The sequence below is a fragment of the Hyperolius riggenbachi genome, chromosome 1, assembly GCF_040937935.1.
Source record: "Hyperolius riggenbachi isolate aHypRig1 chromosome 1, aHypRig1.pri, whole genome shotgun sequence".
Lineage (NCBI taxonomy): Eukaryota > Metazoa > Chordata > Amphibia > Anura > Hyperoliidae > Hyperolius > Hyperolius riggenbachi.
Genome location: NC_090646.1, coordinates 301,916,070 through 301,939,272, shown reverse-complemented (window position 1 = coordinate 301,939,272; position 23,203 = coordinate 301,916,070). Strand labels below are relative to the sequence as shown.

Here is a 23,203-nt window from a genome sequence, read left to right as displayed (position 1 = left end):
AGTCATCCCAAAACTGGGCAGAGACCCAGCTGAGGTCACTAACTACAGGCCAATCTCTCTTATTAACGTGGACGTTAAAATCCTTTCCAAGATTCTGGCGAATAGATTAAACCCTATATTACCAAGTGTTATCCACCCGGACCAGACAGGCTTTGTTCTGGGTAGGCAAACAGACAACATACGCAGGATTATTGGTCTGGTGGACAGGATGAACCTCTGTCGGACGCCTTCTCTGCTCCTTTCACTGGAAGCGGAGAAGGCGTTCGACAGGGTGGACTGGAGATACCTGAGGCTGGTTCTACAAAAGTTTGGTATAAGGGGTGAATTCTTAAATGGCTTTAGATGCCTTTACACTAATCCCACAGCCTACGTTTGCAACATGGGTATCACTTCCCCCCCATTCTCAATCTAGAATGGCATGAGGCAGGGGTGCCCTCTCTCCCCTTTGCTGTTTGCATTATGCATTGAGCCATTGGCTATCAGGGTCAGGAGCTCTCTGGACATTACTGGGGTCTCGGTGGGTAGGCTGGAATTCAAAACCTCTCTCTTCGCGGATGATACTATTTTCACCTTATCCAACCCCCTAACCTCAGTTCCATGCCTGTTCGCCGAAATTGACCGGTTTTGTACCTCGGGGTCCTGTTCTCTCATGACCTGGGCAACCTATATAAGCTTAATTATGTTCCTATGTTTAAGAAACTACACAGGTTGCTCGATGACTGACAGCATTTCCGCATCTCTTTGCAAGGTTGCATTTATGCAGTCAAAATGACATTACTACCCAAAATTCTGTACCTCTTCAGAGCTCTTACTATTAGAATTAATAAAAGGGATGTGGATGCGCTGCAGTCTAGAATTACCAATTTTATATGGGAAGGACGTAGACCCCGCATCAAATATATACACTTGGCCCGCCACAGACTCCAGGGGGGCCTTGGTGCTCCCAATATTTTACATTATTATCTGGCTTCAAGACTGTCCCAGCTCTTCCAGTGGTCTTCTCCTAGAGGCTCAGTCAGATGGGTCGACCTGGAGCAAGAGCTTGTCTTCCCTTTCCCAGTTAAGTCCCTCCTTTGGACCCCTAGACCCTGTCTGGGCACAAGTTTCACCTTCGCTCCAACTATTGATTCCCTACTAATCAAAAAGATGCTAAACAAGGTTTTAGCCCCAGGTGGCGCCCCATCTATTCTGGAATCTTTATTCTATAATGACGACTTTTCCCCTGGAGTCTGTGGCCTGGCCTGAGTGATATGGAGGGCTAGAGGGGTCCACACGATCAGCGACTTGGTATCTGATGGCGCCCTGCTTTCTTGGCCTCAAATTAAAGAAAAGTTTGCTCTGCCAGATTCAGAAGTATTTAGATTTCTACAGATCAGCCATTTCATCCGATCTCGCTACGCATCAGGCCTGAAATTATCACGCTCACCACGAGTCTATGTTCTCTTCTTCACCTTTACCACAGGGCCTTATCTCCACCATATAATACGAAATTTGGTATTCCAAACATACTTCCCCTTCAACGGCAATGGTGAAAGGGCAAGAGAGACTAAATGCTTCTGAAGAGACAGATCACTGGGAGGTAATATTTAATGCGATGGCCAGCTCCTCTAAGCACACCATTACTAAAGAAATGAGCTACAAAATATTATATGATTGGTTCTGCACTCCGATGCAATTGGCCAAATGGGGCTTAACACCCTCTTCCCTTTGTTACAGAGGCTGCCAAGCAAATGCTGATCAAACCCACTGCTGATTGGCCTGCCCTTACGTTGCTGGATTCTGGGGTTCTTGTTACCAAATTGCCTCAGAAGTCCTAGGCTTAGATATTCAAACCGATCCCTGGTCTGCCCTCTTCCACAAACCTCTTCCCCAGCTTAGCAAGGCTTAAAACAAGCTCCTTGGCCAAATCTGCAATGCTGCTAAAGCCCTTTTAGCTAAGACCTGGAAATCATTACCCCCCTCTAGGCCGGAACTAATAAATAGAGTCCAGTCAACATACATCTTGGAAAAAATCACCACCGCCATTAGAGAAACCACCCCACTTTTTGATAGAATATGGGACCCATGGAACATTTGGTTTTCTTCCCAACCCTAAAAACTGACTTTGATTCTTTAGTCGCTCTTCCTACTCTCTCCCCCTACCCCTGCCTTTTCCTCCTATTCAGTCACAGTTCTGGCATTAATATAGCTGCTGGCACAGTTTGAACCTCATAAAGAGACATACAGTTCCCCCTTCCCCCTACTTCCCATTTGTTTGTCTATGTTTAGATTTTCCCTTCCCCCCCCCCTCCCCCCCCCTGTAATGCTTTGCTCTTTGTCAGCAATGCCTGGATTGACCTCATAAGGTCTCTACACTGTTGTATTCCTGATATATCGATAGCGCTCCCTGTTATAATCCAGACAATATTGGTATTTGGTATTTGCTGTTTACTGCAATGTTTTCTGTCTTGCTTGTTAAAATTTCAATAAAAACAAATTTTGAAAACAAAAATCTATGGGCCTCAGCAAGGAAAAAGATTGGGGAAAAAAAGAACCGTTTTTTTCCACTACCACCACGAGCCTACCTACCCACTTCACTAATAACACCCCTCCTTCTCCTAATATTAGCTTTTATAAAAGCTTTTGGGATTAGTATTTTTGATACAGTGATACACAGCGAGAGCTCACATGTCCAGCCACATGCAGCAACAGTCTGCAAATGGCGCTGGACGGAAGAGCCTCTGCCACCTCCTTTACCTTCCCCTTCCCTTCCTTTTCCCTTCCTCCCTTTCCCCTCCCCTGCTCGTCTATTCCTGGCTATAGGAAAATGGTGGCCGGAGCAGATCTATTCCGCCTTGCTCAACCACCCCTCCCAGAGCCCCCCCCCCCCCCCGAAAAACGTATGTATTGTATACTTGCTGCAGTTAAATCACTCCAATTGGCGGCGGTGGTGGTGTGGACAGATGTATGCACTGCTGTGACAGGCAGCATTTGAGCCAATCAGAGAGCTAGGCTATTACACATCTCCCACACGAGCGCCTGTGAATGGGTCATAGCGGCGCTACGGGGGAGATTTAACAGCTGCCTGCTATTATTCAATTCTAAACTGCGCTGCAGTGGTTCTCCGCCGTTTTGCCAGCGTCCCCTGGGGGCCCCCTGACAGGTACTGATGTACCCCCAGGGGTCCGCGGACCCCAGGTTGAGTACCACTGAGTTATATGGTTATTGCTTGTTCAATCATTCTGGTTTCTTTCCATAAGCTACTTTATAGGAAACCCCTGTGGCCGCTGTGTTCATGGACGTCCGCACATGGGGCAAAATGGGACGGACGGATACCTTATCCATAGTGGGGGGTGGAGAGATGCTTGGTATGGAGGTAGATCTGGGTGTCATTGCATATACAGTGGCTTGCAAAAGTATTCGGCCCCCTTGAAGTTTACCACATTTTGTCACATTACTGCCACAAACATGAATCGATTTTATTGGAATTCCACATGAAAGACCAATACAAAGTGGTGTACACGTGAGAAGTGGAACAAAAATCATACATGATTCCAAACCTTTTTTTTTACAAATAAATAACTGCAAAGTGGGGTGTGCATAATTATTCAGCCCCCTGAGTCAATACTTTGTAGAACCACCTTTTGCTGCAATTACAGCTGCCAGTCTTTTAGGGTATGTCTCTACCAGCTTTGCACATCTACAGACTGAAATCCTTGCCCATTCTTCTTTGCAAAACCGCTCCAGCTCAGTCAGATTAGACGGACAGCGTTTGTGAACAGCAGTTTTCAGATTTTGCCACAGATTCTCGATTGGATTTAGATCTGGACTTTGGCTGGGCCATTCTAACACTTGGATATGGTTTGTTTTAAACCATTCCATTGTTGCCCTGGCTTTATTCTTAGGGTTGTTGTCCTTCTGGAAGGTGAACCTCCGCCCCAGTCTCAAGTCCTTTGCAGTCTCCAAGAGGTTTTCTTCCAAGGTTGCCCTGTATTTGGCTCCGTCCATCTTCCCATCAACTCTGACCAGCTTCCCTGTCCCTGCTGAAGAGAAGCACCCCCAGAGCATGATGCTGCCACCACCATATTTGACAGTGGGAATGGTGTGTTCAGAGTGATGTGCAGTGTTAGTTTTCCGCCACACATAGCGTTTTGCATTTTGTCCAAAACGTTCCATTTTGGTCTCATTTGACCAGAGCGCCTTCTTCCACATGTTTGCTGTGTCCCCACATGGCTTGTGGGAAACTGCAAACGGGACTTCTTATTCTTTTCTGTTAACAATGGCTTTCTTCTTGCCACTCTTCCATAAAGCCCAACTTTGTGCAGTGCAGGACTAATAGTTGTCCTAAGGACAGAGTCTCCCACCTGAGCTGTAGATCTCTGCAGCTCGTCCAGAGTCACCATGGGCCTCTTGATTGCATTTCTGATCAGCGCTCTCCTTGTTCGGCCTGTGAGTTTAGGTGGACAGCCTTGTCTTGGTAGGTTTACAGTTGTGCCATACTCCTATTTCTCCATGATCGCATAAGCAGTGCTCCGTGGGATGTTCAAGGCTTTGGAAATCTTTTTTTCTAGCCTAAGCCTGCTTTAAATTTCTCAATAACTTTATCCCTGACCTTTCTGGTGTGTTCTTTAGACTTTATGGTGTTGTTGCTCCCAATATTCTCTTAGACAACCTCTGAGACCGTCACAGAGCAGCTGTATTTGTACTGACATTAGATTACACACAGGTGCAATCTATTTAGTCATTAGCACTCATCAGACAATGTCTATGGGCAACTGACTGCACTCAGACCAAAGGGGGCTGAATAATTACGCACACCCCACTTTGCAGTTATTGATTTGTAAAAAATGTTTGGAATCATGTATGATTTTCATTCCACTTCTCACATGTACACCACTTTGTGTTGGTCTTTCATGTGAAATTCCAATAAAATTGATTCATGTTTGTGGCAGTAATGTGACAAAATGTGGAAAACTTCAAGGGGGCCGAATACTTTTGCAAGGCACTGTAGGTGGTAGTCTAAAGCCTGGTACACACTTTCAATTATGATTGGCCAATCAATGACTACCACAAATGTTACCACTTCCATGTAGTATTAGTCAACAGATATTGAGTGTTATGAGCAGATTGTGTCGGTAAGCTCTCAAACTACATGAAGGTGGTAACATTTGTCAGTGATTGGCCAATCGTGAGCGTTTACTTACACAATATGCTCATAGCACTCACAATCCTGTTGACTTATACTACATGGAGGTGGTAAAATTGGTCAGGGATTTTGAATCTGGTCAGTGAATTTGAAAGTGTGTACCAGGCTTATGTGCAGGGAGGAGATGAGTTTGCAGATGGAGGTGGTGTAAAGTGAGAACAGCAAGGGGCCAAGGCAAATGAGAGGGGGGTAGAGGTTGAAGGAGAAGCCACTAATTTGTGTAGGGCGGGTGTCCCCAAGATACCTTTTGCCAAGCATAGGCAAACACAAACCAGGTTTGTCCTGAACTGTTCTCTGCAGAAGAAAAAGCCTGTCAGCTGAGATAATACATTTGAGATAACACAGCTCTCTGTGACTTTGAAAGTCGTGGAGCTGAATGGCTTGTTTTGCATAGATAACAACTAGAGTGTCTTAAAGCGGATCTGAGATGAAAAACTAACTATAACAAGTAACTTGTCTATATAACTACTCTCTCTACTCTAAAGTTTAGTTAGTTTACACAGCAAATCTAGCTGCAAACAGCTTCAATAGAATACGATTGTTTCTTCCTGTGATGCAGTGACAGCAGCCATGTTGTTTGTAAACATTACACAGAGGCAGGCTTATCTGCATCTTGAGCAAAAAAACCTAATCCCCCCCCTCCTCCTCCCCTCTGCCTCTGAAATCTCTGGCTAGTAATACCTCCCCCTCCTCCTGCCTAGACTGAGCTCCCATGAGCCCTTGCTACTGTCTGAATGTGCCTTGGCTCTCTGAAAACCTGTGGGCGTGAATTTAGTTTATAGGGAATTAGAGTATTAAAACAAAAACAAAAAAGTATTTGGCTTGAGGAATGCCCTATAAACAATAGGTAAGGAACACAATTATGCAATGCGTAAAAGTTAATCTCGGATCCACTTTAACTCTTCCTGTACTGGAAACAGTATTAGACTTATGTCTCTGCTCCCAATGTTTTATTTCTTAGCTGTACTACACATACAAATCATTATATCATAATTTTTTTTTCACTTAAAGGTCTCTTTAAAAGAGTCAGGTATGAGCACAGTCCTGTGCCCTGCTGTGTGAATGCTTCACTTTCCCCTTCATTATTATTGTTATTTTTTATTTATATAGCGCCAACATCTTCCATAGCGCTGTACATAATACAAACAAATAATGGGGAACAAATATACATACGAAATACAAGACACTGTACAGTCATGACATTAAATAGAATAAATACAAATACATACATAGTTGATGTGTAGTTGGTACATGTACATATGTTAAACTTACAGCAGTATGAGAAACACTAGGAGGAGGTCCCTGCCCTTGTGAGCTTACAATCTAGAGGGTAGTGGGGAGGAAACAAAAAGGAAGGAAACATAAGGATTAGTGGGTGAGCCAGTGTGCCTTCAGTGCTGCCTATAGCAAATTATAGGCTTGTCTCTGAACAGGGGTGTTTTCAGAGTACGTTTAAAGGTTTCCAGACTCGTGGCATGACGAACCGACTGAGGGAGAGAGTTCCAAAGGAAAAGGGATAGCCCGTGAGAAGTCTTGGATGCGAGAGTGAGAGGAGGTGACTAGGCTGGAGGACAAAAGGGTCTCTTGTGAGGAACGGAGGGTCCGGGCGGGGAGGTATCTGGAGATTAAAGATAAAATGTATGGAGGCGATAGCTTGTGTAGAGCTTTGTAGGCAAGTGTGAGAAGTTTAAACTGGATCCTATGGGCAACTGGTAACCAATGGAGGGATTGGCAGAGAGGGGCTGCCTCAGAGGATCTAGAAGAGAGGTGGATGAGACGGGGGGCCAGGGGCGCCTAAAGCCACTGGCACTAAAGGCAGCTGCTTGGAGCGACATAAAGGGGGGGGGGGGGGGCGCGCTGCGGCGGGGGGAGACTGTGGCTGATTGGCGCTATTACAATCAGCTGCGGCTGCTCTGATCGTGGTTTATTTACACCATGTGCTCTGCCGCCTGTATCCACGCCCCCCGCCCAGGCCCAGCCAATAGACTTGCAGCCAAGAAATCACGCACTCCTCCACCTCCTCCTAATCGCCTATCCCGCCCCTCTCCTAGCAGCAGCTGCACAATTTATTTACTGCGTGCGTGCGGAGCCTCTAACAACTCACCTAACGCCCCCGCCAGCAGGAAGTTCGGGTCCCCAGGGGCTTTCCGCTGTCTGACCCATTGAAGCTTCCCCTGTGTCCCTGTGTGACGAGCAGGCAGAGGTGAGCTGCAGGGGGGAGACTGGGCATAGCCCCCAACCGTCCCGGTTTCGGCGGGACAGTCCCGATTGGGGGGGGCTGTCCCACTATCCCGTTATGACCCCCCCAGTGTCCCGGGCGGCTGGGGGGTCAGATGTGCAAAAAAAAGGATTGAGCACCCAGCCGGCGGTAGCGGTGTGTAGGATGCTGGTTTTGGATATTGTCCCTCCCTCCGAATGTGCCCCCCAGTGTCCCCCTGTATGTAGAAATTAGGAGCGCAGCGGAGAGCGGTCAGTCTTACCATTCCTCCTCGTACCGGGCATCTCTTGCTTCCATCTACTTCCTGTGACGTCACAGGAAGCGGAGAAGACCAAATGCCCGGTACGCAATAAGGAATGGTGAGTGCCTGCCCGCTCCGCTGCGCTCCTAATTTCTACATACAGGGGGGCACATTCAGAGGGAGGGAGGGATAATATCATCCGAGACCCGCATCCCACACACCGCATCCGCCGGCTGGGTCCTCGATCACTTTTTACCTCCTCACCCTGGGCACCCTCACCTTTCTCCCCACCCACAATTATTTTTTAATAAAGGATATAGATATATATATAGATATATATAGATATATATATATATATATATATATATATATATATATATATATATATATAAATGATTGACTAGGGGTGTGTCAGGGGGTGTGGCTTAAGTGTCCCGCTGTCTCATCTCAAAAAAGTTGGGAGGTATGAGACTGGGATCAGCGCTGCAATGCTGATCAGTGCAGAGGAGAGAGGAGGACGAGGCATTGTAACGTGAGCAGAACAATGCTGGTATACACAGCTCTGAGCTGCTCATAGTGCACAGCTGCCTGTCTGGCGACTGACACATCCCCTGACCCCTGCTGCTCTTATCCGCGCTGCTGCTGCCAGGAGATCGTCACTCCTGATAAAAAACCCTTGCTGGCTGACCATCAGGTGCTGGGGGGAAGAGAAGCTATATACAGCTGCATACATGCTGACAGTGGGGGGGGGGGGAGATGAACAAGGGCACACAAAGTAAGAGCAATTACCTAGGATTTTGCTCTGAGTGCCCATATACATCTAGCCATGATAGGCAGATCAACCAAGAGACAGATTTCTCTCTGAACGAATCTGATCAGAGAGAGATCTGTCAGCTGCCCATACACCACAGTCTGATTCCCGATAAATTTCATACTGAAACTGATCAGGAATTGGTCTTGTGACGCCGCATCTGACCACCCGACGCTATCCCGTAATGTAAATTGTGATCCCAGGTGCCCTGTGCAGTATAGGTTACCTGGCAGTGTCCGTCTCTACTCTGCCTCACATACATGTGCCCTACGTGGTTGCCGGTGTATACGTGCGTGTGTATGTGACATCACACAGGCACGCATATATACGCTGGTAACCACCCGGGGCGTGTGTATGTTAGGCAGTGCGGAGACGGAGCCATTGGTGGACACAGACAGGTAACGTATACTGCACGTTACCATTATTTTTTGGTGAAAGATTGCAGCATTAATGTACCCCTGATGCCAGTATTTTTAATATGTTTTCCTCCCTGGTGCTGTGTGACTAGCAAACAGCGTAATCCTCCCACCTCCAGCACTCCCTGCGGCCCCCGTTCTGACATCACATATGGGCAAGGAGGAAGTGGCAGTTCTTCCTCCCTGTGCCCATGCTCAACTCAGCCCCTTCCACCTGCCGCTTTAGTTCCCGTTATGATCTGCTGCACACAGCATGCAGGGGAGCTGTGCTGTGTGCGGTCTTGTGGCGATTGAGGTTGGAAGGATATCCGACCTCAATAATCACATCCGCACACAGCGCAGTTCCGCGGCCCTCTGCATGCAGTGTTTCATGAGCGGAACTAGAGCGTCAAGTGGAGGGGCTGCATTATGGATGGGCAGAGGGGACAAGGAACTGCCACTTTCTCCCTGTCCATAGTCGTAATCTTCGACTAAGCAGAATGGGGTCTACAGGGGGCACAGGAGGGGCAGGGTGGTGCTGTGTGCTAGTCACACAGCACAAATAACGTAAACGATATTAAAAATATCGGGACCAAGGTCTGGGTCAGGGGTACTTTAAGATTATTTTCATGGGGGGGGCGCGCCACAGGTTTTCTTGCCTGGAGTGACAAAATGGCTAGAGGCGCCCCTGCGGGGAGCAGAGTTTAATAGGGATTGGAGAGGTGCCAGTCTGCTTTTTGGTAGACCACAGAGTAGGGTGTTGCAGTAGTCAAGACGGGAGATGATTAGGGCATGCACAAGCATTTTAGTTGCTTCTTGTATAAGGAAGGGACAGATTCTGGAAATGTTTTTGATGAAAGTAGGAGGAGGTAGTTAAAGTGTTAATATGTGGTTTAAAGGAGAGGTCAGAGTCCAGAGTTACCTCTAGACAATAAGCTTTGGGGGTTGATGCTATTGGGGTGTTATCTACATTAATTGTGACAATGGGAGTGGAACAGAGAGCGAAGGTGGAAATATCACAATCTCCGTTTTGCTCATATTGAGTTTGAGGAAGCGGGATGACATAAATGTAGACACAGCGGATAGACATTCGGGGACTTTTGATAGTAGTGTGGAGAGGTCTGGGGCAGAATAAATTGAGTGTCATCTGCATAGAGGTGATATTGAAACCCAAAAGAGCTTATTATTTGTCCCAAGCCATGGGTGTAAATGGAAAAGAGGGGTCCAAGGACGGACCCTTGTGGTACTCCCACAGACATTGGGCGCGGAGAGGAGTTGGTATTGGCATAGGAGACCATGAAGGAACGTCCAGACAGGTAAGAGTTGATCCAGGAGTGTGCTATGCCCTTGATGCCCAGTGTTGAGAGGGTCTGGAGAAGTAGGGTATGATCAACAGTGTCAAAGGCGGAGGACAGGAGGTCATTGGCAACCTTAGTGAGAACTGTTTCCGTAGAGTGCTAAGGGCTTAAGTCAGACTGGAAGGGGTCCAACAGGGAATTAGCAGAGAGAAAGTTAGACAACTCTGAGTAAATGTGGCATTCCAGCAGTTTGGAGGCAAAGGGAAGGAGAGAGACTGGGCGGTAATTAGTAAGGACAGTAGGGTCTAAGGAGGGCTTTTTGATTAGAGGGGTTATGATAGCTTGTTTAAATGAAGAAGGGAAAATGCCAGTGGAGATGGAAAGGTTAAACCGTGTTAAAGCAGGAATGATGGGGGAGGAGAGCTGGGGGATAATCTGGGGGATAAGGTAAGGGAATAGGGTCCAAGGTGCATGTAGTAAGATGAGCTTTAAAGATTAGTAAAGATAGACCCTGTTCAGTTAAGGAAGAGAAGGTTGTTAGCAGGGAGGAGGTTTGAGTGAGTGAGTGGTTATGTAGAGAGGGATAGTTAGGGGAGCTGCTGGGCAGAGAGGAAAAGGAAGAGGTGATTGGACCGGTGAAGAGGGTTGCTTTTGAAAGCTGTTCTGTAGTGTTTCAATTTTGCTCACGAAATATGCTGCAAAGTCTTCTGCAGACAAGCATGTGGTTGTAGGGGGAGGTGGGGGGTGGAGAAGAGAGCTGAAGATGTTAAAACGTTTTTACACTTATTTCTTCACAATCCCATAACCCTAGAGAAGTATGACTGCTTTGCAAGTGAGAGCATCCCTGAGCTGAAGCAGCATGTTTTTATAGTGGACGAAGTCGTCTGCATTGAAGCTTTTCCTCCACTGCCGTTATGCTGCCCTGGACTGTCTTTTTAGTTGTTTGATGGGTACAGTCAGCCAGGGCTGTCTATTGATGTGGCGGGGGAGGAAGTTGGTGGGAGGGGCGGCTGTGTTTAGGACAGCGGTGAATGTGGTGGAGTAGTAGATGGATGCTGACTCTCTGGGTCAGTGTAGGACGACAGGGAGCCCAGGGGTTGTAGAGAATCATCTAGGGAGCAGAGGTTGAGGTTGCGATAATTCCTGCATAAGCGTGATGGCTGCACAAAAGTAGCTGGAGGAGGCAGGGAGGGGCTGATTGTAAAAGTTATGAGATTGTGATCTGAAAGTGGGAATGAAGAGTTATTAAATGTGGAAACTGGGCAGAGCCAGGTAAAAACTAGGTCCAAAGTGTGGCCATCTTTGTGGGTGGGGGTTGAGGACCACTGGGAGAGGTCATAGGATGAGGTGAGTGAGAGGAATGTTGTGGTAGTGTAACAGTTAGTGTCTATGAAGATGTTAAAGTCCCCAATGATGATGGAAGGAATGTCTGGATGGAAAGTGGAGAAGCCATATGGAAAAGTGGTCAATGAAGGTGGAGGCTGGTCCAGGAGGACGGTAGATGACAGCACCCTGGAAGTGGTGAGGGGAGTAGATGCAGACAGCATGAGCCTCAAAAGAAGAGAAAGTCAGAGAAGCAGGGATGCTTATCCGGATCCGGATTAACACGGGTAGCCGACCATTTTCCGCTATTCGGGTTGGATCCGGATTCCGGATACCTGGGCCCAGATCCGGATAGCTCTATGCGGGTATCTGGCCGCATAATCCGGATACCCGCGAATATCCGACATATATGCGGATCTGGGTACTGTAACAAGGGATATAATGTCATTGAGCCAATCAGAGGGCTCCCAGCCTTGCAAAAGCCCTAGCAACCAATCAGAGAGGGGAACTCTGGCCAGCCCCACCTGATCTCATTGAGCCAATCAGAGGCCTCCTAGCCTAAGCCCTGGCACCCAATCACAGAAGGGAACCCTGGCCAGCCTCCCTGTGTAATAAGAGGGCTGGCATGATGAGACAGATCGTCCTTGCTTGTGTGGCTGGCTGGCTGGCTGGCTGGTCACTGACAGACTTGCTCCAGTGCTGTTGGCTTAGCAAGTGCTGCCTGTATACAGTGATAAACCTAAAGCTTTGAGTGCTAAACACCTTCACTACACTATTGTTCTATTGTTTTTTTTAGCTAGCTAGTGTAATTGTTTGATTTCATGCACTCAGTTAGGTCCTGCTGTCTGTGTCTGTGTGTGCTGTGCAGGCCAGCAGGACAGTATAGGATTACTGTGTTATTGTATTATATAGTTAGTACTGCAGTTAGTTGTTAGGGAGAGTAGTACTGTGTTAGCTTACTACAGATTACTGCAGTGCTGCTGTGCTGAGCATTGTCAGTGTGACAGTTAGACAGATAGTGTGCACGGTCTGTCCTCTACTCTGCGGTCTGTCACTCCGTGCTGATTTGATTTAAAGTCCAACCCCGATTTCATTAAAGTAAAAGTACCCCACATCATCTGGTGACATCATCACGTATAAGTTGTACTATGTCTGCTGGCACCGGCAGCCAGGGGAGGGGCAGCAAGGGCAAGAGGACAGGGAGCAACATTACGGCCACCCTCAGAAAGTCTGCCGTGTCCGTGTCGACCCCAGCGAGCAGCCTACCCTCAGTCAGCGAGCTTTTCGCTCCAGGCACCACGATTGAACTCAGGGCTGTTAGCCGCAAGGAGTATGAGGAGGATGTTCTGGGTTTTGAGGAGGGGGGTATGATGTTGATGATGGGATGAAGGACCGTGACTACCATCCACAGGATGGGAATGTCAGCTTTGACTCTGAGGAGGAGGATGAGTCGGTGGGTTTGGCACGGAGGATCAGCATTGCAGACAGTGGCTGTGGAATGCGGGACCCAACACATCCTTCTGCCGCTACCACCAGCCGCACCACTCAACCCCCAACCGCCACAGGGAGAAAAGCCGCAGTGTGTAGTAGGTATCTGACTTACCCCCTATACCACCAACCACACTACATGCTAAAGCCAGCTTAGCATGTACCATTATGATCAATCCAATAGAAAAAGTAGCGTGCTTGAGGATTTGTACTTTTTCAAAAGCCAGCTTACATACCTTTTCCGGGAATTGAACCCAGGTCTCAGTGTGTAGTAGGTATCTGACTTACCCCCTATACCACCAACCACACTACATGCTGAAGTCAGGCTAGCATGTACCATTATGATCAATCCAAGAGAAAAACGATCCTGTTGTTGATTGGGAGCAGATTGGAAATTGAAGAAATTTGTCAGATGCTGTCAGTCGGAGGGGAAATTGCATTATGTGTACCCAGCATGATGTCCTACCATATTATTATTCTGTATTGTGTGGCTGAGGGAGACCTTTCAGGAATTCCCCCTTGAAAATCCTGGGTTTGCCCCTGCCTAAAGCACAATTTTTTTCTAGAACATGTCCTGTTCATGCTACCAATTTTTTATATGATCTGGTCTGCGTGACTCTTTTGGAGATTTCCCTCTTTCTGTCTCAACAGGAAGTGACTGAAACTCTTACAAATTGAGGCAGGACAACAATAAAAACACAGAAAAGGTTCTTACCTCTTTCCACACTGTTTATTATTCAAAGAATTGTGCGTTACTTTCATGAAAATGTGGTGTTCGGAAATTGTATGGGTACAAGGATAAAATGTTAGCTGCAAATTCAGGGTTGCGATGTGTAACAGTTTGCTAATTTATTTGCAGAAAGTGTTTCTCGTGAAGAGGGGACTTCCAAAGTCATAAAGCTGCAGGGAGTGAGAGAGATTGCAGAGAGGGTAAGAATGTGCTTTATATAAAACATTGCAAGAACTTGAGAAACCTTATTTACCCTCTTTTCAGGTTTGCACGGTACCATAAATTATATGCAAAGTAAATTCAACATTTGTATTAATCTGATCTCCAAAATGGGATGCTAAGAATTTTCTCTCTGATCTAGCATTAGACAAAGGTGTGGAACAAACTATTTGTCTATCAGTCTTCAACTCTGTCCATAAGTAAATGCATAGGCCTGTTTTCACTAACAGGCAGGGTGGGTCACTGCATGGGATGAGTGAGGGAAGAGGGAAAACCAAAGCCAGTAAGGAGCGGAAGGTGTTAATTCACCTGTCCAATTTCTTGATCCTCACTCTTGCATCTCTCTCTACGGCTCACATAGTGTTGACAGCCTCTTGACCCACCTGACATCACACCAGTAAACTTTGGAAAGGTGAGATATTTTAACTCTACTGTTACATCTTTTTTCTAGGAGGGGGGGGGGTAAGCGGGGGGAGATTTAGGGGCTCATCAGGTAATATCTGGCTGGAGGGTTCTGCACCAGACGTATTTTAATGTCGGGGGGGGGGGGCTGAATTACACTTTACTCACTCACTCTTATATATGTACGGTGTATGGTGCTGTCCATAGAGGAAAAGCACTTGCACCATCCATAGAAATGTTAGCTCTTTATTTTATAGACATACATACAGTATATAGCAATGCTGGGGTTGGAGTGCTCCCATGTGACATACAGTGGAGGAAATAATTATATGACCCCTCACTGATTTTGTAAGTTTGTCCAATGACAAAGAAATGAAAAGTCTCAGAACAGTATCATTTCAATGGTAGGTTTATTTTAACAGTGGCAGATAGCACATCAAAAGGAAAATCAAAAAAATAACCTTAATAAAAGCTAGCAACTGATTTGCATTTCATTGAGTGAAATAAGTTTTTGAACCCCTACCAACAATTAAGAGTTCTGGCTCCCACAGAGTGGTTAGACACTTCTACTCAATTAGTCACCCTCATTAAGGCCACCTGTCTTAACTAGTCACCTGTATAAAAGACACCTGTCCACAGAATCAATCAATCAAGCAGACTCCAAACTCTCCAACATGGGAAAGACCAAAGAGCTGTCCAAGGATGTCAGAGACAAAATTGTAGACCTGCACAAGGCTGGAATGGGCTACAAAACCATTAGCAAGAAGCTGGGAGAGAAGGTGACAACGCGTACATCAAAAAAGGGCGTCGGGAAAAAAGGGCGCGTGGTGTAACCGATAAGCAGTATTATCGTTTATAAAATTATTGTGTAGAATTTCGTTTACAAATAGTGTTTTAACAATTTATAAATCATTAAATAATGTGTATGAAATCGGCAATTCTTAAAACATTAATCTTCCCTGTTTGTAAACTGAAACTTATAATTACGTTTGTTAAAAAAACAGTAATATTTGTTTAAACATTATAATTATATATTGTTATGAATAATGTTGATTTATCGTTTATTATTATAATAAAATGTGAAAATATTGTTTATAACAATGATATTAATATAAGTACATTCATAATAACTGTTCATTAGTATTATTAAAATTGTACTAAAACTATACCTAACCCTACTCTCACACAAAACCCTCCCTGTACCTATCCCTAACTCCTAGACCCCCTGGTGGTGCCTAAACCTAAGACCCCCCTGGTGGTGCCTAAACCTAAGACCCCCCTGGGGGGCCTAAACCTAAGATCCCACTGGTGGTGCCTAAACCTAAGACCCCCCTGGGGGTGCCTAAACCTAAGACCCCCCTGTGGGTGCCTAAACCTAAGATCCCACTGGTGGTGCCTAAACCTAAGACCCCCCTGTTGGTGCCTAAACCTAAGACCCCCCCTGTTGGTGCCTAAACCTAAGACCCCCCTGGTGGTGCCTAAACCTAAGACCCCCCTGGTTGTGCCTAAAACTAACCACCCCAAAGCCCTCCCTGTACCTATCCCTAACCCCTAGACCCCCTGGTGGTGCCTAAACCTAAGACCCCCCTGGTGGTGCCTAAACCTAAGACCCCCCTGGTAGTGCCTAAAACTAACCACCCCAAAGCCCTCCCTGTACCTATCCCTAACCCCTAGACCGCCTGGTGGTGCCTAAACCTAAGACCCCCTATGGATAATAATGTTTTACAAACCTTAATAAATAAAAAATGTAAATAAAAAAATTGAAATCCATTTTTTGGGTGGATAATAATGTTTTAAGAAATGTTTTACAAATCGTGATTGTAAAAAATATATTGCAATTTAGGTTAGGTACTGATCGCTTTATTTTGTGAATAATAATGTTTTACAAACAGTAAGGGTTAAAATGTTAAATAATGTTTTCATTAAATAGGATAAATATGTTTAGTATTTTTTATAAACGTTATTCCTCACAGGCTCGTTTTGTAAAGTTAAATCATCACAAACACAGTTATAAAACATTAAAAATCTCCTGGCGCCGTTTGTAAAACGTTATTTATCTCCGGCACCCTTTTTTCCCTGTTCGGCGCCCATTAAACGATATTTATAATGGGAGTGAATGGGGCGCCCTTTTTGTCCACTTGTCTCATGCGCCCAAATCTCCTGCTTCCGGTGACAACTGTTGGTGCGATTGTTTGAAAATGGAAGGAGCACAAAATGACCATCAATCGACCTCGCTCTGGGGCTCCACGCAAGATCTCACCTCGTGGGGTGTCAATGGTTCTGAGAAAGGTGAAAAAGCATCCTAGAACTACACGGGAGGAGTTAGTGAATGACCTCAAATTAGCAGGGACCACAGTCACCAAGAAAACCATTGGAAACACATTACACCGCAATGGATTAAAATCCTGCAGGGCTCGCAAGGTCCCCCTGCTCAAGAAGGCACATGTGCAGGCCCGTCTGAAGTTTGCCAATGAACGCCTGAATGATTCTGTGAGTGACTGGGAGAAGGTGCTGTGGTCTGATGAGACCAAAATAGAGCTCTTTGGCATTAACTCAACTCGCTGTGTTTGGAGGAAGAAAAATGCTGCCTATGACCCCCAAAACACCGTCCCCACCATCAAGCATGGGGGTGGAAACATTTTGCTTTGGGGGTGTTTTTCTGCTAAGGGCACAGGACAACTTAATCGCATTAACGGGAAAATGGACGGAGCCATGTATCGTGAAATCCTGAATGACAACCTCCTTCCCTCTGCCAGGAAACTGAAAATGGGTCGTGGATGGGTGTTCCAGCACGACAATGACCCAAAACATACAGCAAAGGCCAGGGGCGTAACTAGAAATCACTGGGCCCCCCTGCGAATATTTGGATGGGGCCCCCCCATAGGCGCCAAATAATCGTAATGGGGCAGCGTTTCACTGTAAATTAATTGTAAAGTGGGCAGCATTTTACCAGACAATCGTAATGTGGGCCAGAAAATCGTAATGTGGGCAGAGTTCACCAGAAAATTGTAATGTGGGCCTTTAGAAAATCATAATATGGGCAGAGTTCACCAGAAAATCGTAATGTGGGCAGAGTTCGCCAGAAAATCGTAATGTGGGCACCAGTCACCAGAAAATCGTAACGTGAGCAGCAGTCACCAGAAGATTGTAACGTGGACAGCATTCACCAGACAATCGTAATGTGGGCAGCGTTCACCAGAATATCGTAATGTGGGACAGAAAATCGTAATGTGGGCAGAGTTCACCAGAAAATCGTAATGTGGGCAGCGTTCACCAGAAAATTGTAACATGGACAGCATTCACCAGACAATCGTAACGTGGGCAGTGTTCACCAGAAAATCACAATGTGGGCCAGAAAATCGTAATGTGGGCAGCAGACACCTGAAAATCGCAATGTGGGCAGCAGACACCTGAAAATCGCAATGTGGGCAGCAGACACCTGAAAATCGTAATGTGGGCAGCAGACGCCTGAAAATCGTAATGTGGGCAGCAGACACCTGAAAATCGCAATGTGGGCAGCAGACACCTGAAAATCGCAATGTGGGCAGCAGTGACCAGAAAATCGTAATGTGGGCAGCAGACACCTGAAAATCTCAATGTGGGCAGCAGACACCAGAAAATCGTAATGTGGGCAGCAGACACCAGAAAATCATAATGTGGGCAGCAGACACCTGAAAATCGTAATGTGGGCAGCAGGCACCTGAAAATCGTAATGTGGGCAGCAGACACCAGAAAATCATAATATGGGCAGCAGACACCTGAAAATCGTAATGTGGGCAGCAGACACCAGAAAATCGCAATGTGGGCAGCAGACACCAGAAAATCGCAATGTGGGCAGCAGTGACCAGAAAATCGTAATGTGGGCAGCAGACACCAGAAAATCCTAATGTGGGCAGCAGTCACCAGAAAATCGCAATGTGGGCAGCAGTCACCAGAAAATCGCAATGTGGGCAGCAGTGACCAGAAAATCGTAATGTGGGAAGCAGACACCTGAAAATCACAATGTAGGCAGCAGACACCTGAAAATCACAATGTAGGCAGCAGACACCTGAAAATCACAATGTAGGCAGCAGACACTAGAAAAAAAATGCACCTGTGAAAAAAAAAAACAATTCACTTACCTGACAGAAGTCTTCTCCTCTCCCGGCATCTGGCTTGCAGCTCCCCGAGTCCTCCTGCAGCACATCTCCCGCGCTGACAGGCAGAGTGCAGGGCTACGGCAAGATGGCTGCCGAAGCCCTGTACTAGAGACACAAATAGTCTCCAGTGTAGGGCTTCTTCGGCGGCCATCTTGCCGTAGCCCTGCTCTGCCTGCCGGAGACTATGCAGGCTGCTGGAGCGGGGCTGCGGGGAATGAACTGCGGCCAGTTGAGCACCTTGCTGGGGGGTCCAGAGCAGCGCTCCCCCCACGCACAGTAAGCGGGCCCCAGAGCAGCCCCGGGCCCCCCTGCGGCTGAGGGGGTCGCATCCCCGGTAGGTACGCCGGTGGCAAAGGCAACAAAGGAGTGGCTCAAGAAGAAGCACATTAAGGTCATGGAGTGACCTAGTCAGTCTCCGGACCTTAATCCAATAGAAAACCTATGGAGGGAGCTCAAGCTCAGTTGCACAGAGACAGCCTCGAAACCTTAGGGATTTAGTGATGATCTGCAAAGAGGAGTGGACCAACATTCCTCCTAAAATGTGTGCAAACTTGGTCATCAATTGCAAGAAACGTTTGACCTCTGTGCTTGCAAACAAGGTTTTTTCCACTAAGTATTAAGTCTTTTATTGTTAGAGGGTTCGAAAACGTATTTCACTCAATGAAATGCAAATCAGTTGCTATCTTTTATTTAAGGTTATTTTTTTGATTTTCCTTTTGATGTGCTATCTGCCACTGTTAAAATAAACCTACCATTGAAATGATACTGTTCTGAGACTTTTCATTTCTTTGTCATTGGACAAACTTACAAAATCAGTGAGGGGTCAAATAATTATTTCCTCCACTGTAAGTGAAGAAAAATTAAAATCCACTGCCTGAGAGAGAAAGCATTGAGGTGTTCTTGTTGTCTTTCTTTGCGACATGTACATTTAAAATGATATAGGTAGAGCTTTTTGTCCCTAGGCCTTCTCAAAGGACTAGAGGACATGATCTGCGCATGGAGGAAAAACGTTTTAGCCATTTATTTAGGAAAGGGTTCTTTACAGTAAGAGTGATTAAGATGTGGAATGCATTGCCACAGGAAGTCGTTATGGCAAATTCTATACCGGCATTTAAAGGGGGCTTAGATGCTTTCCTTGCATTGAAAGACATCCATTGCTACAATTACTAGGTAATGCCCAATGATGTTGATCCAGGGATTTTATCTGATTGCCATCTAGAGTCGGGAAGGATTTTTTTGCCTTTTGAGGCTAATTGGTCCATGCCTTGTAAGGGTTTTTCGTCTTCCTCTGGATCAAAAGGGATATGTGAGGGAGCAGGCTGGTGTGTTTTACTTTGTTCTGTGGGTGAACTCGATGGACGTATGTCTTTTTTCAACCCAAATAACTATATACTGTAACTATGAGATTTGGGTACCTGCTATTTGTAGCCACAGTTTACATAGGGGGTGGCCCCGATGCCCCACATTTCAATCTATGACCAAGGGAGGTGACCAACATTTTTTGTTATCTCTGGCAGGGGGCACGGTTAAGGTTAGGTGTTAGGAGGGAGAGTTTTTTAGGTTAGGTGTCAGGATGGGGGGTGCAAGGGGAGAGGGGTAATGATGGGGATGGTGGTTTATGGTTAGGCATCGCCGGGGGGATAGCTTAAAGCATCAGTGGGGGGTGTGGGTTTATGGTTGGGTATCGTGGAAAAGAGTTTCTGTGACACTGGGATTAGGTTTAGCTGCAGTGAAATATCAGCAACTTTAGCGCCCACTAAGTTTCATCTAGCGTGTGTACATGCCACATGATGGAGGGAGGGTTGGGTGGATTGACAGAGGTGGGGTAGTGATACAGAGAGGGATAGAAAGCTACATTGGGGAGAGGAGGTGACAAAAAGGGAGAGACAGTGACACTGTGGATGGAAAGCAAGGATGAGCGTTTACATTTTGAACAGCGTTCCTAATACTTTGGATCAGACTCTGAATCCTTACATATTTAGACCACAGCAGGGATTGTTAAAGGAATACTATCGAACTTAACAAATTTCTGTCAATAACATAAATCAAAATTGCATTAACAGTCTGTGCAAACACAGCATATCTTTTTGCTGTGCACTGTTTATTTTTCTTTTAATCTACCTTCTAGATGGATCCCCTGACAAGCTGACGGCGACGGCTAATGGGGAAGCTCATTATGTCAGAGGGGATTCCTTGTTACAGTGCAGTAGTGTGTTATACTATTCTCATGTTTCCCTGTATAAGCCAACACTATTCAGCATGTCATCTGCCACAGTAACCTGCTATGAGGAGCGAGAGACAACCGCTCTCGCTCCTATTCTGCCCAGCCAATCTCCCAGAAGGAGACTTCCGTGTTGGGCTGCCGCCGCATCATTAGTTGTTTGCCATCGCTACGCAACGGCAACCATAGGAGGAGGGCGCATCATTGCTTCTTCCCTTCGGCTCCTGCTTCCGATGCGTAGTGATGGCAAACAACTAATGATACGGCGGCAGCCTGATACGGAAGTCTCCTTCTGGGAGATTGGCTGGGCAGAATAGGAGCGAGAGCGGTTGTCTCTCGCTCATCCTAGCAGGTTACTGTGGCAGATGACATGCTGAATAGTGTTGGCTTATACGGGGAAACATGAGAATAGTATAACACACTACTGCACTGTAACAAGGAATCCCCTCTGACATAATGAGCTTCCCCATTAGCCGTCGCCGTCAGCTTGTCAGGGGATCTGTCTAGAAGGTAGATTAACCACTTGAGGACTCAGCCTTTACACCCCCCCTTAAGGACCAGCGCTGTTTTTTCCATTCAGACCACTGCAGCTTTAACGGTTTATTGCTCGGTCATACAACCTACCACCTAAATGAATTTTGCGTCCTTTTCTTGTCACTAATACAGCTTTCTTTTGATGCTATTTGATTGCTGCTGCGAGTTTTAGTTTTTATTATATGCATCAAAAAAGACATGAATTTTGTCAAAAAAATGACGTTTTTAACTTTCTGTGCTGACATTTTTCAAATAAAGTAAAATTTCCTATACATTTGAGCGCGGAAGTTATTCTGCTACATGTCTTTGATAAAAAAAAAAACATTCAGTGTATATTTATTGGATTGGGTAAAAGTTATAGTGTTTACAAACTATGGTGCCAAAAGTGAATTTTCCCATTTTTAAGCATCTCTGATTTTCCTGACTACCTGTCATGTTTCATGAGGTGCTAAAATTCCAGGATAGTATAAATACCCCACAAATAACCCCATTTTGGAAAGAAGACATCCCAAAGTACTCACTAAGAGGCATGGTGAGGTTATAGAAGATTTTATTTTTTGCCACAAGTTAGCGGAAAATGACACTTTGTCACAAAAAAGAAAAAAAAAGGTTTCCATTTCTGCTAACTTGTAACAAAAAAAAATGAAATCTGCCATGGACTCAACATGCCCCTCAATGAATACCTTGAAGTGTCTATTTTTCAAAATGGGGTAATTTGTGGGGTGTGTTTACTGTCCTGGCATTTTGGGGGTGCTGAATTGTAAGCACCCCTGTAAAGCCTAAAGGTAGTGGGCCCCTTAGCGCAGTGGGCCCCTTAGCGCAGTTTGGCTGCAAAAAAGTGTCACACATATGGTATCGCCATACTCGGGAGAAGTAGTACAATGTGTTTTGGGGTGTATTTTTACACATACCCATGCTGGGAGGGAGAAATATCTCTGTAAATGACAATTTTTTGATTTTTTTTTACACACAATTTTCCATTTACAGAGAGATTTCTCCCACCCAGCATGGGTATGTATAAAAATACTACTTCTCCTGAGTACGGCGATACCACATGTGTGGCACTTTTTTGCACCCTAACTGCGCTAAGGGGCCCAGAGTCCAATGAGTACCTTTAGCATTTCACAGGTCATTTTGCGACATTTGGTTTCAAGACTACTCCTCACGGTTTAGGGCCCCTGAAATGCTAGGGCAGTATAGGAACCCCACAAATGACCCCATTTTAGAAAGAAGACACCCCAAGGTACTCCATTAGGAGTATGGTGAGTTCATAGAAGATTTTACTTTTTGTCACAAGTTAGCAGAAAATGATTTTTATTGGGTTTTTTTTTTACCAAGTGTCATTTTCCGCTAACTTGTGACAAAAAATAAAATCTTCTATGAACTCACCATACTCCTAACGGAATACCTTGGGATGTCCTCTTTCTAAAATGGGGTCATTTGTGGGGTTCCTATACTGCTCTGGCATTTTAGGGGCCCTAAACCGTGAGGAGTAGTCTTGAAACCAAATGTTTCAAAATGACCTGTGAAATGCTTAAGGTACTCATTGGACTCTGGGCCCCTTAGCGCAGTTAGGGTGCAAAAATGTGCCACACACATGTGGTATGGTATCGGCGTACTCAGGAGAAGTAGTACAATGTGTTTTGGGGTGTATTTTTACACATACCCATGCTGGGTGGGAGAAATATCTCTGTAAATGACAATTTTTTGATTTCTTTACACACAATTGTCAATTTACATACATATGGGTATGTGTAAAAATACACCCCAAAACACATTGTACTACTTCTCCTGAGTACGGCGATACCACATGTGTGGCACTTTTTTGCACCCTAACTGCGCTAAGGGGCCCAGAGTCCAATGAGTACCTTAAGCATTTCACAGGCCATTTTGAAACATTTGGTTTCAAGACTCCTCCTTACGGTTTAGGGCCCCTAAAATGCCAGAGCAGTATAGGAACCCCACAAATGACCCCATTTTACAAAGAGGACATCCCAAG

The 23,203-nt window shown here is 45.8% G+C and overlaps 1 protein-coding gene across 5 annotated transcripts in view; it reads left to right on the top strand.

The window, feature by feature from the left end:
* The window catches only part of TJP3 (tight junction protein 3), a 628,414-nt gene that overhangs the window by 491,525 nt on the left and 113,686 nt on the right, over window positions 1–23,203 (top strand). For all 5 annotated transcript variants that reach the window (XM_068233793.1, XM_068233794.1, XM_068233796.1 and 2 more), the window contains one exon: window positions 13,819–13,889. In XM_068233793.1, coding sequence (XP_068089894.1) covers window positions 13,819–13,889 — 71 coding nt within the window. The remainder of the gene's footprint in view (window positions 1–13,818; window positions 13,890–23,203) is intronic.